The sequence below is a fragment of the Sciurus vulgaris genome, assembly GCF_902686455.1.
Source record: "Sciurus vulgaris genome assembly, chromosome: 17".
Taxonomy (NCBI): domain Eukaryota; kingdom Metazoa; phylum Chordata; class Mammalia; order Rodentia; family Sciuridae; genus Sciurus; species Sciurus vulgaris.
The window spans coordinates 70,837,772-70,858,541 of record NC_136478.1 but is presented as its reverse complement, the minus strand read 5'-3'; the positions used below and the strand labels follow the sequence as shown (position 1 = coordinate 70,858,541).

The 20,770-nt window shown below is 55.1% G+C and overlaps 1 protein-coding gene across 6 annotated transcripts; it reads left to right on the top strand.

Moving 5' to 3' along the window:
• Nucleotides 1-9,121: 9,121 nt before the first annotated feature.
• Nucleotides 9,122-17,924, top strand: TARM1 (T cell-interacting, activating receptor on myeloid cells 1). Of its 6 annotated transcripts, none has more exons than XM_079118218.1 (7): nucleotides 9,122-10,602; nucleotides 12,182-12,433; nucleotides 14,810-14,845; nucleotides 14,939-15,229; nucleotides 15,515-15,811; nucleotides 17,085-17,222; nucleotides 17,792-17,924. In XM_079118218.1, exons 2-7 carry the CDS (start codon nucleotides 12,397-12,399, stop codon nucleotides 17,860-17,862), a joined length of 870 nt encoding a protein of 289 aa, XP_078974344.1. In that variant the 5' UTR covers nucleotides 9,122-10,602; nucleotides 12,182-12,396; the 3' UTR covers nucleotides 17,863-17,924. The 6 variants fall into 6 exon arrangements, with proteins under 6 accessions (XP_078974344.1, XP_078974342.1, XP_078974346.1 ...); XM_079118219.1 differs by lacking the exon at nucleotides 9,122-10,602 and adding an exon at nucleotides 10,616-11,264; XM_079118216.1 differs by lacking the exon at nucleotides 12,182-12,433.
• Nucleotides 17,925-20,770: the final 2,846 nt, after the last annotated feature.

Here is a 20,770-nt window from a genome sequence, read left to right as displayed (position 1 = left end):
TGACAGCTCCCTCCAGGGATGATGTGTCATTGCTTATTTTACAGCTCTGTGGAAGGTTTCTGCCTCTGTAAGGGCCAGCTGCACAGTGGCACTCTGGAAACCATCTGCTCATCCAGATGCTCAAAGACCCAAACTGACCCGGTGCAGTGGACTGTGCGTGTAATCCCAGACACTCAGGAGGCTGAGGCTGGAGGGTCGAAAGTCCAGGACCAGTCTCAGCAACTTAGTGAGACCCGGACTCAAAATAAAAAATAAAAGGGCTGGGGATGTGGCTCAGAGGTTAAGCGCTCCTGAGTTCATTCAATCCCTGGTACCGAAAAATAAAAAATTGCCTCAAACTGCCACTAGTCCAGGCTCATAACGGGTCTCTTGTGATCCTCCCAGAACATGAAAGGGCACAGCTTCGAGCTTGGGCTGTGAGACCAACTCCTGCTGCCCTCCAGGGATTCTGTGTCCGCGAAGAGATGCACACTCTGTCTTCAACCCTCATTCCTGGCCCCCAGCTGCTGAACCCCTGGCATTGCCTGAGTGGCAGGGGTGCAGGAGCGTCTTTTGTGACTCACAAGGAGCCCCCTCAACTTTGTCTGAGTTTATGCTGATGAGGTGACTTGGGATTGTAGGGATATTGCCAAAGGAAGCCACCAGGTGATTGGAGGGCTGGGACTTTCCAACCTGCAGGGAGGAGAGAGGGGCTGGGGGTGACCAGCCAACGGATGATGATTCGATCAAGCATGCCCTTGCACTGGAGCCTCCATGAAGGCCCCAAATGGTGGGTGCAGAGTGGCCCAGCTGTGGACACATCCACATGGGGCAACCCACTCCTGTGCCAGGACCCTTCTGGACCATGTTGAAGTGTCTCTCCCTCTGGATTTCATGTGCATCCTTCTTCCTAGCATCCTTTATAATAAACTGGCCCTAGGAGGAGGAACTTTTGCCTGCATTTCTCAAGCTGTTGTAGCAAATTCTCAAATATGAAGGGAGGTCAAGGGACCTCTAGCCGGTCAGACAGCAGCATAGTAACCTGGGGACCCGCTGCCGCAGGTGGCACCTGGGATGGGGGCAGTCTGCTGGGGCAGGGCCCTTGACCTGGGGGTCTGGGCTCACCAGTGTCAGATGATTGGAGTTGAGCCTCTGGACACCCAGTGGTCTGCAGGGCGCAGCTCACACACCTGGCATCAAGGTTCCCAGGGAACTGCAACTGGCACCGAGGACAGGTCCTTCCTTTTGCTCTTTAGGCAAATAAGACCTTGTCTGAAACTGAAAGCCACTCCCCCCACCCCCCCCCCCCCCCCAGTTGGATCAGGCAGCCCTGTCCTTGCCTCATCTGCTGTATGTGAGCTTGACTGCTGCGTGTCCTCCTGGGGCACTGTCACCAGTGAACGTCCTAGTGACCCATACCTTGCTTTCCTCCAGCAAAACTGAACTTGACGGTCCCGCTTTGGGCTTTTAAGCTACCTAATAAAATTCCCAAGTTTAGCTTTAAGAATTCAAGTTGCTGTAACTAACCAAAAGGAGTTGAAGGATGAGATTGAGAATAGGCTGCCTCTCTTTCACAGGTATGGGAGAGGGGAGAGAGCAAGACGAGATGGAGAGAAGGGGAGGGAGACGGAGAAAGGCCTGGAAGTGAGAGCAAGGAGAAGGCTATTATTTGGTGCCATAAAACTAATTCAAGAGTCTCATTTGATTAGGTGATGAACTGAGAATATTCAGAAGACCATAAATGTGTTTTATAGCCGTGTGCAGTGTGGAGCTCTATAGCTATTTATTATGATTGCCCATGTGTTCTGTGCTCTGCTCCTATAAATCTGTCCTTTGGAGTTTAACCTGCACAGAATAACCTTGTGGGAGTCTGAGGCATCAGGGACCATTGCCAGCACGGTGGCAGTGCCTTTCAAGGGGCGACCTGGTGCTGAGTGGCGGTCTCAGGCCGTGCCTTGTTGTCCTGGCAACGTGGAATCTCTGACACCTCTGCCTTCCCAGGCAGCAGGAGCTTGTGAGTTGGTTCTGTGGAATCAGAAGGCGCTCATTAGCACCCGTTGCTGTTTTCCTCCCACACTTAGGATGCAAAAGTTAAAAGCCCAAGAAGCCTGGATTTTGTTGCTTCTGCAAGGGTTTGAGAACCTGGTTTGATTCCAGTTGCAGCGTCAAACACCAGACCTGACAGAGACAAGGGTTGCCCCTGATTTGAGCTGTGGTGGCGAATGGGGGAAATGTTACAGGCAAGGGCAGCTGCTGAGCTTCTGGAGGCCGTGGTGAGAGCCGGTGACCTAGTGGGGCGGTAGGGACAGCCTGGCTGCAGAAAAGGCTCCTGCGCTGGCTTCTGAGGGAAGGTGGTCAAGCAAAAGTGGGTGAGCGGTGGGCGGGGGTCTCCAGATGCAGGAAACGGCACCGGGAGGGCCCTGCGGTGGGAAGGAGGCCTGTGCTCCAGGCCCGTGGTTCTCAAGCTTGCCGGACAAGGGAATCCCCAGGAGCATCGGGGGTCCAGGGTGACACACTGGGGACTCATCCTGTACCTCTTAAAACCTGCAGTGTCTGGCGGGGGCTCAGGCATCCCCAGATACATCACACACGCTTCCCTTCAGCATCTTGACCGTTTTTAAGGGACCACTCTGTGACATGGATTCCCAATGTCATATAACCATCGCCTCCAGCGTCTCCAGAACCCGTGGTAAAACCGAAGCTCACCCACCACACATGCTCCTTGGTGCCCCCTGCGCCCAGCCCTGGGGAGGTCACCCATCTACCTCTGTCCCTGAATCTGACCCCTCTCAGTGCCTCCTGCGCCGGAGATGTCCTCCAAGCTCACAACCGTTCAGGCTGGCGAGGGAAGCCCCTTCCTTTTCCAGGTGGAGGGATGTGCGCCCGTGTGGCTGGGGCACTTTCTGTGGGTCCGTCTGTCACGCGCAGCTGAGGTGAAGGTGCCGCTGACCTGGCAGGGGTCCCTCCTCTCTGCAGGAAGTCTGCCTGGCATGCTTTGCCTTCCTGTTTGTCAAGGCCCCTGGCGGCAGGTGTGGTGTCCAGCGGCCTGCACGCCGGCCTCTTCTCTGCTACCTGGAGTTCTGAAGGCAGAGACTGGGGGGAGGTTTCCTGGAGACCCCGATCCAGCTCTCGTTCCTGCTGTTCCCTCTGCCATCCAGAGGGCCCTTCTGCTGGGCTCTGGGTCGGAGCCTGTTTTGTGTTTCATGACAGAAGACCTCAGACTGGGTCATTTATAAACAGAAGAATTGTATTTCTCATTGCTTTGGGGGCTGGAAGTGCAAGAGAAGGGGGCGGCATCTAGCCAGGGCCTTCTTGCTGCAGCACCCACGCCGGTGGAGGGCGTAGGAGTGGGGGGGACGAAGGGGGGACCCTGCTCCTGGGGCGCCAGACTCCTGCCTCAGGCCCTCCGCCCACCTGCCCAGCTGCAGTGGAGGTAAGTTTCCTGCAGCTGAACTTGGGGACACTTGTCCTTGTGGCCACGGTGGACACTCACTGCTCTGCTCGCAGTCAGACCTCTTGTTGTGCAGCTGCATTCCCTCTGTGAGCACCTACGGTGTCCTGGGCACAGCGGGGTCCGAGGGTGACTGATCAACTTCACACCCTGGCCCCAGATTCTTAGGCTGTAGGCGGCACCCTCTTGGCCGCAATCCAGTCTCCTGGGCCCTGGTCCTCCCTCCTCCTCACAGCCTGCCCTCGACTTGCCCCCTCCTGCTCCGCTTTCCCTGTTCCTTCCTCCTCCTCCCCCCTGGCCTGTTGTATGCAACTCCTTTCCTACCCACCGTCCCCGTCCTCCTCGTATCTGTTCACCTTCTCTCTCCAAGCTCCTGGCCTATTTCCCTTCTCGTGCTATTTTATTTTATTTAAGGTACAGGGGACTGAACTCAGGGATGTTTTACCACTGGGCCCCATCCCACCCTATTTTGTATTTTATTTAGAGACAGGGTCTCACTGAGTTGCTGAGGGCCTTGCTAAGTTGCCCAGGCTGGCTTTGAGCTTGCAGCCCTCCTGCTTCGGCCTCTGGAGTGGCTGGGATCACAGGCCACCACACCAGCTCTGTTAGTGTCTTCTACGGCACCTGCACAAGAGCAGCAGAGGCCAGCGGCAGGCCTAAGGGAGAGCCCCGGGCCCTGGTGGCACCACAGGGGGCGCAGTGTCTCAGGAGATGGGTGCTGGGTCAGAGAACTGAGAAGCATCCGCTCTCACAGACTGAGTTTGGCACCTCCTTGCACGTAGGCTGGCTCGGCAGCCTGGGCCTCTCATCAATTAGGGATGCCCTTGGAGCCTCCATCTCCACGAGCCCCACATCTGCAGGTTCCACCAACCGCAGTTGGAAAACAAAGCAAGAAGATGCGTGTGTGTGAACAGGCGCAGACTCTGCCCTTGTGGTCATCCCCTGAACAGCACAGCGTGACAACCACCTACGTTCTGTCAGGTACTCGAAGTCATGCAGATGAACGTCGAGCCCACAGGAGGACCGTGGGGGCTACAAGCAATTGTCACACCCATCTCCATGAGGGACTTGAGCATCTGCAGATCTGGGTATCTGTGCGGTGTGGGGTGTCCTGGAACCAGTGCCCATGGATGCCAAGGGGCAGACGCACAGCCTGCAATCACAGCATAGAGGGCGTCACACAGTAGGTCTGTCTCCTTGAGCACCATGGGAGAGCCGAATAGCACCCACCTCTGCTTCCCTAGCTCAGAGCTGATGCCTGCCAGCCAGGGCGGGGCTCGAGGCTGAAAACCGCTGCTGTCTGTTCCTTATGTCATTCTTACCAAAGCAAATCTCCCACAGTCCTTCCTCCATCGCTACCAGAGAAATGGAGCGTCACCAGGCCTTCACTGTGGACGGATGGAATTCCACAGCCTAGCGTTTAAAATGCACGCCCGTCTTCAAAGTTAGCCAAAGGACGTCAAGAAGAGAGGTGGAAGATGTCCTCGGTTTCCTGATACTACATAAGGGGAAAGATTCTTCTGAGTCATCAGACTAATTTAAGGAATTGATTTGATAAGGTGTTGAGTTGAGAACATTCCCAAGAATATCAATCTTGTTTTCTGGTGCAATATGGAGAATCGCATGAATATTCATGACTGCGTTCCCTTCTCTGTTCAGATGAATCTGTACACAGAACCGTTGTTTGAATAAAAGGGTCTTGTTGGATTCTCAAGCCTTTTAAAAATCATTTTCACATCTTTTGAAAATAACTTTTCAAGTAATACCTGTCATTATCATTGGTTTTACTCCTTGATAATTTGTTGCCTTATTGATTTTTCTGTGTCCCCAAACAGCGAGATGAGTGAGCTGCATCAAGACAAAACAGCCTCAGGGCATTTGCTCTTCTTCCAAATGCAAGGTGGAAAAAAAATAATTAAGGCCGGTCGGTGACTTATTTGATTTCTTATTTTAATGCAGAAATTGAAAAGTCTTTTACTTAAATTAGCATACCTACCTGATGCAATTTTTAAACTTTATTTGGATCCCAATTTTTAAAAAATGATAAAAAGAACATTTGAAAGGCATCATCAAATTCAAGTTCTGACAGGATATCAGCGGCTATCAAGGAAGCTCTGTGACTTCTCCTGGTGTGATGTTGCCTGTGGTGGTGAGATTGTTTTTAAAATGGTTCGTTCTGATAAAGATAGCCATGCCCTGGACTATTCTGAGATGAGGAAGACGACTTCGCCGAGGAATCGCTAACCTCGAAGCGCGGCTTTTGCGACGGCTGGGACAGTGCAGCGCCCCAGGCGGGAGCCAGGCCCAGTCCACCTCGCTTGCCCCGAGGGCTGCTGAGCCCGTGCCACGTCCCCCAGAGGATGATGCTGCGACCCAGAAGAAGATGAACCCGGCCCAGCAGCAGCCTCCCCAGGAACAGACCCCGGGCCGAGGACTCAGGATCGAGTTGCGTTCTGGGGAAGGAAGGAGACACGGGAGAGGATGGTGGGGGGCTTGGGCGGCCCCCGGAGCGTGGCTGGAGCTCACAGCTGGCAGGGACTGCTCCATCAGCTCTGGAGGCAGCGTCCACTGCTCCTCAGGCCGACCCTCAGGGCAGCTGAGGCACCCACCCATCCATCTGCCCCTGGGTGCTGCCTCCTGGCCATGATTGATGGGCAGGGCACGTCCGCAGATGGCTCTATGCTGTTTTCCCCAGCTGCTGGGATGGTGGTCTTGGGTGTGCCCCGGGGAGGGCGGAAGTGACCTCAGTGGTCAGGGAACAGGCAGCACAGGTTGGATGCAGCAGGGAGGCTACAGCGGGCTTCTTACACAGACCCTCTGACTTCAACCCCCTCGACTCCACAAATTGTGGTAAAACATCTGCACCTGTCCATCGAGTCCCCTCCACCCCTGCTCCACCCATCCATCTTTGGCCCTGTGACCTGGCTCCTCTAGGAGCTCCAGGTGCCTGGGATGACAGGGACTTTGTCCTTCGGATCTGGCTTGTCTGATGTGACGTCCTCATGGCTCGTCCCTGGGGTGGCTGGCCTCCCGATCTCCTCCCTTTCCAACGCCGGACGACATTCTGTTGCATGGAGGGACTGCGAGCTGTCTCTCCTCGTACGCCTGGGGCACCTGGGCTGGCCCATCTTTGGCTGAACATGAGTGTGTGGTGATTTTTGAGACCCTGCTTTCCGTTACTTGGGGTTTATACTCAGAAGCAGAATCGCTGGGTCAGAACTGATTTGATTTTTAGCCTTGAAGCCGCAGGTGGGGCAGGGATGTGGCTGTGTGCTCCCGGAAGCCCATGCGTCCCGTCTGCGTGTATGTGAAAGCCCTCACGGTTCACTTTCCGCGTCAACTTGTCTCTTTTTCTCATCCCACACCACTCCATGTGGAATCTCTAAAAATTTTTTAAACATGTGAAATGGTAAAATCAGCATATTGCTTTCAGCCTGTTTAGAAAGCACAAGGAAGCAAGTGGAAAACATGGACCACAACCTCTCATCACTCAGAGAGCGGTATTACAAGAGCAGGTGATCACAGCCTTCTAGATTTTTCCAGGGGCAGGTGGGCCTCAGCCCGGTTGGGATCCAGCACCTGTGTTCTCCACATTGCGTCTACACCTCCCCAGACGTGGGCACGGCCCCCAAGTCCCCCTGTGGAGCTGCTCTGCTAACAGCATGATGCTCTTGCTTGGGCCTGTTGGAACTTCGTCTCCTCCTCCACCCTTGCTTCCTCTGTGGTGTTCCTAAGTCCTCTCGGTTATCAGCGCTGGCCCAGGGTGCCTGGGAGTTGGACGCAGAGCTCCACTTGCATCTGCTCGAGCAGAAAAGCTGGCTGTGAGAAAGGGAGGCATGCCTGCTCTTCTGGACCGCGTGAGTCCCGCTGCGTTCTGTCCTGCCGGAGGGGACGGTGGGTCATGGATTGGACTTGCGTCCAATCCTCTGTGTGGATTTGTGTCTCTGCCTCCGAGAGGGCAGCCTGAATTCCCTGTGTGGCTGGTGGACTGTGTGGGTCCAGCCCCTGGGACAGTGTTGGACGAGCGGGTATTTCCTGCCCTGACCATGAAACAGGCCTCGTGGGTAAGCTAGGGGATTAAAAACCTGAACCACGTTGCTGCCGATCCCACAGCAAGCCTGGAGGAGCATTCTTGAATGAGGGGTGAGGGGGCCACCATGAATCCCCAGGTCTTGGGGGAAAGCAGGGCCCTTTGGAGTGGAGGCGGGGCAGGGAGGCAACTGGGGCTGGTGGGGCCTGTGGGGTAGGTAGCGGGGCCCGTGGGTGAGCGAACCGTAAGCCCACACACCTTTTCCAGCTTCCAGAATCCAGCTGTTGCTGGATTTTCCAGTGGCTTTTGTTGTATGTATGTGACCCCTGCCTTCTCTCCTGTGTGATATTTTTCTTGAAATTGACCCACATATTCTTTGTTCTTTTAAAGACTCTAAAAACACATCATCTGTAAGACACTCGTGTGGAAGGTCCTTGGTAGGAACGGAAGGTGGCCCTCGAACTGGCAGAGGAGCCACACCGCTCGGCTCCTGTCCCCACTGATGTGGCCCGAGCTGCTCTTTCCCCTGTTCTGAGAGCTCGGAATGGGACAGAAGGCAGGGCCTGCACCTTCCCCGGCGTGGCCGCTGCCGGGAGAGCTGGAGGAAGGCTCCCGCAGGCTCAGTCTGCTGTCCTCGTCCCCGGCAGCTGCTTAGGCCATGTGGTTTGTGGCTGCCATACTGAAGGAGCACACCTGGGTGGCTGGACAGCAGAGGCGGGTCTTCTCTCCCACCCGCAGCCTGAGGTCCAGGATCAAGGAGAGCACAGGGACGGACGCTTCTCTCCTCCGCCTGCAGGTGGCGCTGTCCCCCCCGTGTCCCTCAGACTGCCTGTCCCTTTGGAAGGACACCAGTGGGACTGGATTGGGGCCCACCCTGATGACCTCATTTTACCTGTTACCTCTTTTTAGCATTTCTGCGCCTTTAAGATAGTAAACTAACACATTGTCACTGCATATATTTGTGGGGTGGAGGGGATACCACTCTATGACCGTGACGTGGAGTGATTCCTTCAAGCTAACCAGGTAGTGGTCGGCTTTTGTGCTGAGACCATCTGAAGCTGACTCGGTGAATTCGAAATGCACACAGTAGGTCTCAAGGAAAAGCCCACCTCCCATCTAGCCCAGGCCTGGGCCTCTGACAGCACCTCCAACATCACCTCCCGTCCTGCCCCTGGCCGGTGGTACTTCTGAGGCCAAGGCTGCCCGCATTCTTAGGTACCTTAGGTTCGTCTTTTGCGCCCTGCCCTGTGCGATCCTCTCTCCCTGGTCACGCCTGAGAGGAATGCTGGGTCGAAGGGCAGGTGGACGCCTGGCTGCATCAGTGACGTTTAGACAGCTTTCCTGAGGACTTGTGCCACTTCTTTCTCCTCCTCCATCTGTGCCAGTGCCTCTTTGACCGCCCGGATCTCCTTTTCTCCGTAAGACTTCACCCAAACCTCATGCCAACCCGTGGGCTGGGGATGAGGGGCGGGAGCCAGCCCCTGCCGGAGCCGCGGGGCCTGGAAGTGGCCTCCGGCGAGCCCTGCCTGGTCTGTGCCCCCTGGGAATCGCCTCTGCTGGGTTCTGGCGATTTTCTTCCAGCCTGCAGAACGTGGCCTGGCAGGTGGGCTGTGTCTTCAGCGGCTGTTTCAATGGCCCTAACGCCCTTCCTGACTGCGCAGGGCTGAGGTGGGCTGTGCTGGAGAAGTCACGGGCCAGGGACCGGGGCTGGCTCAGCTGCCAGGAGCTCAGGCCTTGGTCAGCAGGCCTTCAGAACAGAGTCCTGCCATCTTGACTGCAGGATCCCGTGCTGTGTGAGACTAAAAGCAAATGGAAAGGAAATTGAATGATGTCCTTGGTGAATTGCCAGGAGCATCTTTTTGCCAACTTCAGAAATAATCCTTTTTAAAATCAGAGCATGATAGACATGCCTAGTAGTCGGGTTCATCTTGACAAAATCACGTAAGTCTGGAACTTGATTTCAGTCCCTCCTCCCGCCCCCTCCTCCTTCCTCCGCTCATCTTCCCGTCACTCGTTTATTTATTTTCGAATTGGCGATTTCTACATGTACATAAAAGTGTCCTATGTTGATGTATGCACACAGCATGGTTTTGTCAAACTCGTCCCACTTTCCTCCCCTCTCCTGTCCCTCCTCCCGCCCCCTCCACCTCAGCACAATTCACCATGGCCAGATTACGGAATCAGCCAGGTGCCCGTCAACAGGTAACGGTGTTGATGATCCCACTGGAGTTCCACTCTGCCATAAACAAGGTGAAATCACGCCTTTGCTGGCACGCGGGAGGCACTGGAGAACGTCACGCTAAGTGAGATAAGCCACACGGAGAAAGTCCAGGGTGGAACGTTCTCTTGCCATAGGTGGAAGCTGGAGAGAAGTATGAGGGGGCAGAACGGGCACCACAAAGACACAGGGAAGAGCAGTGGCGTAGAAATGATCCTTTCAGGATTTCAGTGAACGTCCAGTTTCAAGTGAATGTATTTATTTGTTTACTTTATCCTGTGGTGCTGCGGATCAAATCCAGGCCTCACGCACACTGGGCCAGCTCTCTACCTCTGAGCCGCACCCCAGCCCTAACATACTTGTGTTAAAAACGAGACCCACCCTGAAAGCAAAGCCAAAGTAAGGCCCGCCTTGGCTGTCCGTACCCACTGGGTGGCCCGTGGGTGGACAGTCCTTGACCATCCATACCCACTGGGGGGGACCTATGGGTGGACAGTCACTTAGGGCTCTGTGGTCTTCCTCAGCTGGAGCTGTGAGCACAGGACAATGCAGGCAGCGTCAAGTGGCTTCACACCTGCAGTGCCTTGGCCTCCTTGGGACCAACTCTGCAGGCCCAAGTGCTAAGGTTTGGGGGTTTCCAATCAGATGCCCGACGTGTGCCTGAGGCAGAGGAGGGCGTGCTGTGAGTCAGGTCCTCCAAGACGGGCGTGTGAGGAACATGTTGCAATCAGTGCACTTCCTGAGCCTGGATGCCGGAGGGAGGAACCGAAGAGCCCGCTCAGGGCGGGTGCTGCCCACTCCCTGGGGCCGGGAGGCTGTGCTGTTCTGGCCCTGCCTGTCTGTGGGCCACAGAACCCAGGAAGGACGCTTGGGACAGCTGGCGGGCCAATATGATCCCAGAGCTACTGTCCCTCCTCTGCTTCAGTAAGTTCACGGGACCCTGTGCTGGGCTGCCGAGGGTCAGTCATGTAGTGGAGAGAGGTTGGGGACGGATGGGGGTCACAGCGTCAGCTTCAGGTCGCTGAGGACACAGGAGGAGCTGGGCCTCGCTGATGCGCTGAAGGCATTGGCTCCAGCCCAGGCCCACCTCCTGTTTCGCTGAGTACCTCTGCCACCAGGCCTCACCGGCTGCACGGTCTTCTCAGTGCCACTCGGAGTGTGTGTAAGCGAAGTGCTGAGGAGAGGAACCGTATCTCAGCTCTGTAGGCAAGACGCAGGGTCAAAGAGACCTGAGGACTCGCTCTGATGGGAAGAAGCAAGGTCGCGGGGCTCTGGCCGAGCAGTGTCGCGGGCAGGGTTCTGAGCCCGCTCCTGCTGCTTTCTGTGGGCAGTTAGTTATGCTGCCGTACAGCAGAGACGAGCTTCACATGGACTTTCTTCCTGTTGTGATCAAAAGTATCGTGAGAGACACCGGAAGGTGACAGATACCGGTCTTGAGGTAGGATTCGATATGTCTCTTGCCCTTCCTCCTGCCTAAAATCGTCACACAAAACACCGGCAGGACACGTCCCATACTTGGGGAACTCCATTCTGATCCGACCCTGGCCTCTAAAACCTGCAAGAGCAAGTTAGGTCCACTTTTACAGGTTAGGAGTTTAATTTGAGATTGCAACGTGGAGTGAACAGATTTCGGGGAAACCGAATTTCCACACGGGGCTGTCGACTCCGTGATCCTTGTTTCACGCGGCCGTGGAGGTCAACTGAGGGGACCTGTGTGGAAGGGGTCCTTGGTGTGTCCTGGGGATATCTGAAGGGCCCTGGAGCTGGAGAAATCTGAGGAGGTAGAGCTAGTTCAGAATGGGCCCAGCCGTGGAGTCCGCCTGCCCCCAGGATAAGTGCTTCCAGAAACAAACGAAGCTTGATCGCCCCAAAGCCACCGAGAGGTCACCCTTTGGGTTCTTCCTGTCACTCTTGTTCTCTGACCCCCAAACTTTGGGCTCCTGGAGCTTTTCTTATGTCGCAGGCCTGTGTGATGAAGGGGTGCTTCAGTTGTGTTTTGGGGACTGTGAGTTGGAGCATGGGCAGCGGGTGTTCCGGAACCTTCGCTCCTGTGTGCACCAGTTGTAGGGTGTCAGCAAACGCCGATACTTAGGATTTAGTTTCCTCATCTTTCAAGGTCAGCTTAGCAGGTTCATGTGTGAGTGCACAGGGCTCAGTAATGGTTCTTGTTTTTTATGAGAGAGGGTCTTGCTGAGTTGCCCAGCGTGGCCTCAAACTTGCCATCCTCCTGCCTCAGTCTCCTGAGTAGCTGAAATTACAGGTGTGCACCACCACGCCTGGCTAATTATGATACCTTTTGTTATCCTTCCATCTCTGACTTGATTCCATCAACTGTTTCTTCTAGAGAGCTTCCCTAACTATATGCATGAAAATCTCATTCCTTCCTCTTTATGACTGAATAGTATTTCACTGTAAGTGGAATAACATAGAGAGAGAGATATATAGACACAGACATAGACCTAGAAGGGGACTTATTCCAAGGAGTTTGTTCATGAAATTTCAGAGGCAGAGAAACCCCATGATCTGCCATCTGCAAGCTGGAGGCCCAGGAGAGCTAGTGACAGGTTCCAGTTCGAGAGCAGAACATTGTGGTCTCAGCCCGAGCAAGCAGGCAGGGGAGCATCCCACCTCCTTCCACCTGCTTGTTCTGTCAGCCCTCGGCAGAACGCCCACCCGCCTTAGAGAGAGCCACCTGCTTTACTCAACACCCCAGTGCAAATGCTGATCTCTCTGGAAACCCCAGATGTTCGACCAGGTCTCTGGGCATCCCTTGGCCCCGGCAAGGCGGCACATAACACTGACAGCTGCAATCCCAGCATAAACTGCACCCGCTAACCAGTGGCTTGTCCCTCTTTTCTCCCTGACCCTCTCTCCCCTGCTTTCTGTTCCTGTGAGTTGACCTACTGTAGGTACCAGATAGGAGGGGAGCCACGCAGAACCTGTCCTCTGCCCAGACGCTTCCCCTGGCCAACGTCCTGGGGTTCTGCCAGTCATTCTGTGGCATGTGGACATTTCCTTGTTCTGTGTGTGTGTGTGTGTGTGTGTGTGTGTGTGAATGAATTCCATTTAAGCGACTATCTTTCGCTTACCCATTCATCAGTGGATGGGCAAGGGGGTATTTCCCACTGTTTGGCTATTTATTACTTCCCTTTTAAAAATATGAAATGTCTTTTTTATTGAAGTGCATGTAATTTTAGCACAAAAGCCTGGTAACTTCCTCCTTTTACTACAAAGACACAAGACCGTTGACTCCATATAAGGCGGAGAAAGAGGAAATCTCTGAAGCAGCCCGATCTCCTTATTAAGATCATGTCTGCACACGGCCTGATGGTAACTTCACAGAGATCTCAGTGCTCAGGCAAAACGTGCCCCCGTGTTTGGGCACTCAGGCAGGACCACTGTGAGTGGTCACGTCAGGACACTTTCACTCAGAAGTTCCTTTCTGCATGAGTTGATGTCCCAGTCTTGAGTTGTGTGTGTCAGTCATTTAGCGGGGGGTTCTCCACCGTGGCTCACATTCGAATCAGCTGGGGCACCCTTGCCTGAGCCCATCCCAGGAATCCTGGCTGGCGCTCTGGGCTGGTTCTGTCCACTGGCCTGTCCCCAGGTCCCCAGCCTGATGGGCAGCCAAGGGTAAGGGTCATCCAGTTGGACTCTCCTACAAATGCGGCTACCTGTGGGGCGGGCGGGGGTGCTTTCCCCTTTCTGGGATATCCATTTGGATTTTTTTGAGGCTGACACAGGCACCAAACAAGCCGGAGTATCAAGGCATGAAAAGAGGTCATGCAAACACCGATCAGAGTCCTTCAGGGTTAGGGTGAAAGCCGGCTCTGCGAGCCCTCCCCCGGAGCCCATCCTTACGTCCAGCAGTGGATGTGATGGTGAGGTATCGGAAGCGTGGGGGAAGAGGGGGCCCTGTGGCCAGGAGCGTCTGGGCCCATCCCTGTAAAGTCTCTGACTCTTGTTTAAACGGAGCATCTTAGTCTGCTTTCTGTTGCTGTAACAAAATCCCTGAGGCAGTGGCTCCTGTTTAGCCTGCTTTCTGTTGGTGACAATGCCTGAGGTAATCAGCTTAGAAGGAGGACAGGTTTATTCTGGCTTGTGGTTTCAGAAGTTTCAGCCCAGGGTTGGTTGGCCATGGCCTTGGGCCTGTGGCAGGAAAGTACATCATGCATGAGCCCATGATGGAGGAAGCTGCTCACCTCGCAGTGACCAGGAAGCAAAAGGAGAGAGAGGGGAAGAGTACAGGGTCCCCATTATCCCCAATGACCAGGCCTCAGCACAGGAGCCTGGGGGGACACTGCAGATCCACACTGTGGCAGCTCACGGTTCTGGTGGCTGGAAAGTCCAATAGCACGGGACTGGCATCTGGCAAGAGTGTCCTGTGCTGACCTGGCAGAGGGACGGCACAGGCAGAAGGGGCACGTGTGCTGGCGGGGCAGCACCTGCCCTTGTGGAGCAGGCCTGGTCCTGCGGGAGGGACATCAGCCTTCAGAGGGCACTGCCCTGACATTGCTCCTCCAAGGTGCCACCACCTCAGTACTGTCCCCTGGGGACCTGATTCCCAGCACAGGAGACTTTAGGGGACACACTCTGACCCCAGTCACCAGGTGCTGCTGATGGCCGACCAGGAGGCAGGGCCACCCAGACCTGCCTTCCAGCCGCCCAGTCAGTGTCTCCAGGGCACCCCGGGGACCCTCTCGCAGCTCCTATGATGGCCACAGGGTCTCTACCTTCGGCGGCCTCGACCCAGGCACCAAGCAGCCATCTCTGTGAGGAGGTCTCAGGAGGCCCCTGGCCCCACACAGGGTCCGAGTCGTCAGGAGCAGGCCTCCAGCCTGCCCGGTGGTCCTCCAGCATGCCCACCCCCTGGGGCGGAGACAGGGAGTCAGGCCCTGTGCCCCAGGCTGTGGCAGAATCAGTGAGAGAGCGTGACACCTGGGACGGAGATAACAGGAGGCCCGTGGGAGCGTGTGCAGCGCAGGCGGGAGCCCAGGGAGGCGGCGAGGGGGTGGAGAGACTCCCAGAGGCACAGCGCAGCCCCGGGAACCTGGGAAGCAGGGTCGGGCTCAGCAGGAGCCTGGGGCGACCCGGCTCCAGGCATCCCTCCCCGTCACCGGCTCTCTTGCAGGACTGTGCCTTGGCCAGAGAGACGCGAGTGGAGATGGTGAGTGACCCTTCTGCAGCACCAAGGTCCCCGGCCCTCCCCTCTCTCTAACTGGGCTTCTGTGACCCAGCCCTGAGCTCTGCTTCCTTCCAGGGCCCCTTCCCAAGCCCACCCTCAGTGCCTGGCCCAGCTCGGTGGTCCCCACCAAGAGCAACGTGACTCTGCGATGCTCCAGCCCCGTCCCGGGGGTTGACTTTGTTCTCAGAAAGGGATCTGCTACTTTGGACACCAGGCTGCCACTTGATGCAGCTGAGACCACGGTTGAGTTTCATCTCACTGAGCTAGGCCCCCGCAGTGCTGGACGGTACACCTGTGAATGCTTCAGGAGAGGGTCCCCTTATGTGACATCCCAGGCCAGCAATGTTCTTCTGCTCTTGGTCACAGGTGAGAGGTGGGGCTGGCTCAGAATAGCACGTGGTGATCTCCAGACGGGCCGAGGCAGAGAAGAGAGGGGAGGGGAGAGGCAGTCATCTCCAGAGCAGCCGGGGTGGGCTGGGACAGAGCTGGATCCCTTGGCTGCATCCAGGACGTGTGGTGGGAGGAATCTCTGTCCTGGGTCCAGAGCAGTCGGTGGGAGAGGTCAGGTGTGGCGAGGACCTCCTGCCAGACCAGGGTGAGCCGGGGACCCGGGGCCTCTCCCCACGACCTCAGAGCCTCCTTCCATTGCAGGATATTTACCTAGACCTTCCCTCCAAGTCCACCAAGCGGGCATGGTGACCGCAGGGGGAGAGGTGACCCTGCAGTGCCAGATGCCCAACACTGCGGTGGCGCCTTTGGTGTCTGCCCTGCTGAAGGCGGGGACCCCGTCCCCGGTGCAGCTGCACAGGCCCGTGGGGAGGGAGGCAGACTTCTCCCTTCGGGATGTGACGGTCCGAGACACGGGGACCTACAGCTGCATCTACTACCAGGCCAGGGCTCCCTTCTGGGCCTCAGACCCCAGTCCTTCCCTTGACATCCTGGTGACAGGTGAGGTGTTACATGATTTCGAGGACTCGATTTTGCTTGGAGAATTTTTGTCCTAATTTTGTCATTTCTTAGTCTGTCACTTCTCTTAAAAACCTTCCCTTTCTCCGTTTCCACTCCTTTGCCTTGTTGGTTCTGTGCCCTTGGTCATTTCTGCATTGTCCTTCAACGTCCTGAATCTGCCAGGAGGAGAATCCGCCTCAGGTTCTCTGCCTCTCTGCATGTGTGGGTTTCCCTGGGAAGTGGATCTTGTTCTCAGTGGCTCTCCGTTCCCGACCTGATTTTCTGCAGCCTCCTGCTCCTGGTCTGGTGCAGGTTCTCTGTCACTGGGGCCACTGTTGGGACTCTCCCGAGTGATCTGTCCCGGCCAGCGGGCGGCCTCGCCAGCTGCTGCTCACTCTCCTCCCACAGTTTTGTGAATCCCCTTTTATGCTGTTGAGGGTGCAGAGTGCGACTGTTTTATAGTCAGAAATAAAGGTCTGGCCAGGCGTGGTGGCAATGCCTGTAACTCCAGAAACCCAGAGGCTGAGGCAGGAGGGCTACGAGATCAAAGCCGACCTCAGCAACTTAGCCAGCCCGACCAAAAAAACCTAAAAAGGGCTGGGGATGTGACTCAGTGGGTAAGCACCTCTGGGGTCAATCCTTGTTACTGAAAAAGAAAAAAGAAAGCAAGGTCTGCATGGTCATTCGTGAGAGGAGCAGAGGGCTTCCCCAACCCGCTAGGGACTCGCCGTCCTCCCTAGGGGCTCCACCTGCAGGGAACCCTGTTGCCCTGGAGATGAGCACTGTGCTCTGGGGGTGGGCTGAGTCAGGGCGGGAGCCAGGGCCAAGCCAAGCCACCGCTCTCCGACGGCGGAGCCCAGATGGCAGTGACCCCAGGCTTGGTGCGAGCAGTCTTGGTGCCAGCGGGCTCCCCTGAGCTGCCCGCATGTGAGGCTGCCCTGCCGCTGGTTTCTGGGCTCTGGAAACTCCTTTGGTCCTGCGTGCTGCCCCAAGGAGTAATTCCTCATCCCCGGAGGGAAAAGGGGAAAGGAAAGGCAGGAAGGTGCAGTGAGGGAAGAGGATGGAGGCAGAGCAAACAGAAAGGACAGAAGATGATCGTATGTAGGTGCCGTCTGCTCTCGTGAAACCCCACGTTTTGTTTTCAGGGGCTAAACTTCACTGAAAGTCCAGTTGACCGCTGGCCAGGAAGTAGGAGCGGGGGTCAGGGTGAGACTTGGTGGAGCCACCAAGGAGCAGGGATGCCTCTGTGGCCGGCGCTCAGCCCTTCTCTCAGTTCCCGCAGGCACCCGGTCCCAGGGTTACACCAAGGGCAACCTCGTCCGGCTGGGAGTGGCGGCTGTCGTCCTGCTGATCGGGGGCCTCCTCCTGCTGGAAGCCTGGCACACGCGAGGGGAGCTCCAAGTGCAGCCAGGTACGCAGCTGAGCATGCCCCTCCTGGCGCCGGAGGGGTTCCCCAGGGCTGATGGGGTGTCGCTGACCCGCAGAGACAGAATACGCGGCTGGGTACCAGCGTTCTCATTTGCCAATTTGATTGCCTCCGTCAGCCTGGGCGGAAGAATCGGGTCATTGCTTGTGCACGATTCAAGTCCTCCCGCTCATGGTGAGAGGACTACCCCCACGCAGCCCAGCCTGCCCGCTGAGGCCACCTGGTGCAGCGTGGCCGACTAGCCACCAAGGTGCTCAGGCCCGTGGCTCACCACCCGCCCTCTCTGGCTCCTCCACACGGGCACAGATGGAAGTTCAGGGACGATTTTTTCCCCATGTGGGACTGTCTTGTTGGTTTTAGGGACATTTAACACCTCTAAGTCGCTGAGAAATGCCAACCGAAGCCCCAGTCCTGGTGGGATGGGGAAGAGGCCGCCAGCCTCCTGCAGCTCTCCACCCCCGGGAGGGCAGGGAGCCAGGGCCTCCTTCAGAACCGTCGGAGGTGGGGGATCAGTGACCCTCTTCTGAACTCAGGCCTGTCCTTCGCACCCACAGAACCCCCACAGCTCCCCAGGGCGCCCATGAATCCTGGAGAGCATCCTGCACCAGCTCGCCCAGCTCTTTGAAGGGCGTCCCCCTCCTCTGGACTCCTCCTCACCAGGGACAGAGCAGAGGCTGGGCACCCTGCCCAGCAAGTCATTCTCATGATCACCGTAATCAGACATGAGGGCTCTCTGTTCTCCGCTGGCATTGCCTTGCCGCCTGGACCCTCAGCCGAGCCCGTGTGTGTGGACCTCTTTCTGTAACCCCAGCTCATTCATGTGGTCATTGTGGCTTTCATTTTCCTTTTCCTAAGAGTGGATGTTGAGAAGATAAAATATACAAGATTTTATATACATATTTATGTATGCATTTATACATAATACAGATGGATCTCTTGTGAGATACATATTTATATTCCTATAAATTGCTGACTGGATATTTTATCAACCTTTTTTTTTTTTTTTTTTTTTTTTTTTTGAGTTCTTTTTTGGGGGGCTGGAGCCCGGATCCTTGGACATGCTTATCTGGGTTCTTTATCTTCTTAACTTTGCAATGGACAAATACACGATCTGGGCGCAAGCCCATCAGTTTATATGCATCGTGCGGACATGGTTTCAGTCCGTGCCCTATCTTCAGTTTTTAACTTCCCTTTCTTTCTGTATGGGAGTCGAACCAGGGTCTCACATATGCTAGGAAGTGCCCTACCACAAAGCCACCTCCCCAGCCCCTGAACATCTCTTGAAAAGCAAGGGTTTTGAATTTTGGTGAAACTGATAAACCATGAGTATTTTTTCCTCTATGGTAAAGCTTCTGTATCCTAGCTGAGAAATGTTTGCCCACCCCAGGGTGAAGGATTTGTATCCCTGTCTGCACCACAGATTTCCCCCTTTCTGTTCATCCTGGTGTTCAAGAGGGGTCGGGCTCATGATTTGACCTGCACTCTCTGGGTATTTCAGCGCTATTTCCTGAAAGGACTATGTATTTTTCCTTGGGACCACCATGGCACTATTGCTCAAAACTCAACTTACTGGGCCAGTCACGCTGACGTGGGTCTGTAGTCCCGGTAACTTGGGAGGCAGAGGCAGAAAGAGCGCTTGAGCCCAGGAGTTTGGGACCAGCCTGGGCAACACAGCAAAACCCTGTCTCAAAAAATAAAGCAATGTATGAGTGTACCTTTCCCCCTTCATCCTCACCAACATTTATTGTTGATTGTATTCTTGATAATTGCCATTCTGATTGAAATCTTAGAGTAGTTTTGATTTGCATTTCTCTAATTGTTAGAGGTGTTGAATGTTTTTTCATATACAGCGTGTCTGATATGATCCTGCCATATGTACAATCAGAAAAATGAGAAATTAGACCCCATTTAAGCATGATTTATCAAGACGCATACATGCCTTTTACTGTCATGTATAACTAGTTAGGACAAATTAAAAAATTTAATAATAATAATAAAAAAGCAAAACCAAAAGCCTTTCCATTCACTACAGGTTAGTGGGTCAGTTTCAAAATTCTCTGTGCTGCTTCATTGATCTACTTTACCTCTCTTATCCACACTGCACTACATTGACCACTGCAGCTTTTAAATAAGACTTAAAAACAGAGAGTATGGGTTTATCAAATTTTACAAACCATTCTGGCTATTCTAGATGCTTTTGAATGTCCACATTTTACTCTTCACCTGGACTGGCCACACTTGACCAGAGAGCAGCCCCAATCATCCTAAGCAGAAGCCACTTTACCACTGAGTAAATGAAACTCTACTCGTAAGTTTCTACCAAAGTAGCTGTGGCCCCTCTCTTGTAGCTGTGGAGGCACGCTGATCAAAATCGAGTTCCAAGTGTGACCTAAATTGTTCTCATAAATGTGTGTCAACTTTTTGTTGCTGTGATAAAACACCTGACAAAATATGCTAAAGGGAGGAAATGTGGGTTTCCCTCACTGTTTCAGAGACTTCAGGCCACAGTTGCTGGGCTCCATCTTGGGCCCGTGGTGAGGTGGAATGTCACCGAGTGGAGCAGAGGGTGGAGCAGAGGGCTCACCTCCTGAGGGCCAGGAAGCAGAGCGAGAGTACAGGGCCCACCCCGTGGCCTACTTCCTCTCGCCAGGCCCTACCGCCTGGAGTCCGCATCACCTCCCAACAGGGCCACCAGCTGGGGACCGAGCTTCCCACACAAAAGCTTCTGGGGATGTTCCAGGTCAGACTCTCGGCAAGTTCTCCACTTCCGCTTATGGTGCTGCCTTTGTTCAAGTGACCCCTGAGTCTTGCACCCTTTGGTCATCATCTTTGGGACGCCTCTTCCTGGAAGCTGTTGCTGTGAGTGTTGTGAGTGACTGTCCAGCTGCTGGACAGTCGCCTGCTGGTCCTCTGCCCTCTTCAGGCTGCTGTTTGAGCCCTGGGGCTCTTCCTGGCTGTGCCCTGCTGCCTGGCCTTCTCCACCCAGATGTTCCTGGTATGCTCAGGCAGGAGGAGGGCTTTCCACCCACCGTCCCAGTGGGAAGGCTCATGGCTCCTGCTTAGGATGCTTTGGGCTGCTATCTGGTCAAGAGTGACCAGAGCTCTGGCTTTATAGCCCATCTGAGTGAAGAACCCCAAGGACGGACTCTCTCTCTCTCTCTCTCTCTCTCTCTCTCGATACTGGAGATCAAACCCAGGGGTGCTTTGCCACTGAGTAATATCCCCAGCCCTTTTTATTCTGAGAAAGGGTCTCGTTAGGATGCCCAGACTGGACTCCAACTCAATGCTTCTGCTCCTGCCTCAGCCTCTGGGCGCCTGGGATTACAGGTGTGCACCCAGGGCTGGGGATGGGACCCTAACCCTCATCACATGCTAGGCAAGTGCTCTACCACTGGGCTACAGCCCCAGCCCTCCCCTGAGTTTTATTGACAAGTAATTGACAATTAAAATCCTTATAAAGCTATTTTGAAACAAGCCATCCGCTGTCATTGCTGTGCAGGAGAAGCTGGGAGCGCCGACTGACTAACTTGGTG

Coding starts and splice junctions, on each gene's coding strand:
- TARM1 (XM_079118216.1), top strand. CDS start 10,428: ATGCCGGAGGGAGGAACCGAAGAGCCCGCTCAGGGCGGGTGCTGCCCA. Junction 10,603..14,809: donor ACTGTCCCTCCTCTGCTTCA/GTAAGTTCACGG, acceptor GCTCTCTTGCAG/GACTGTGCCTTGGCCAGAGA. Junction 15,230..15,514: donor TCTTCTGCTCTTGGTCACAG/GTGAGAGGTGGG, acceptor CTTCCATTGCAG/GATATTTACCTAGACCTTCC.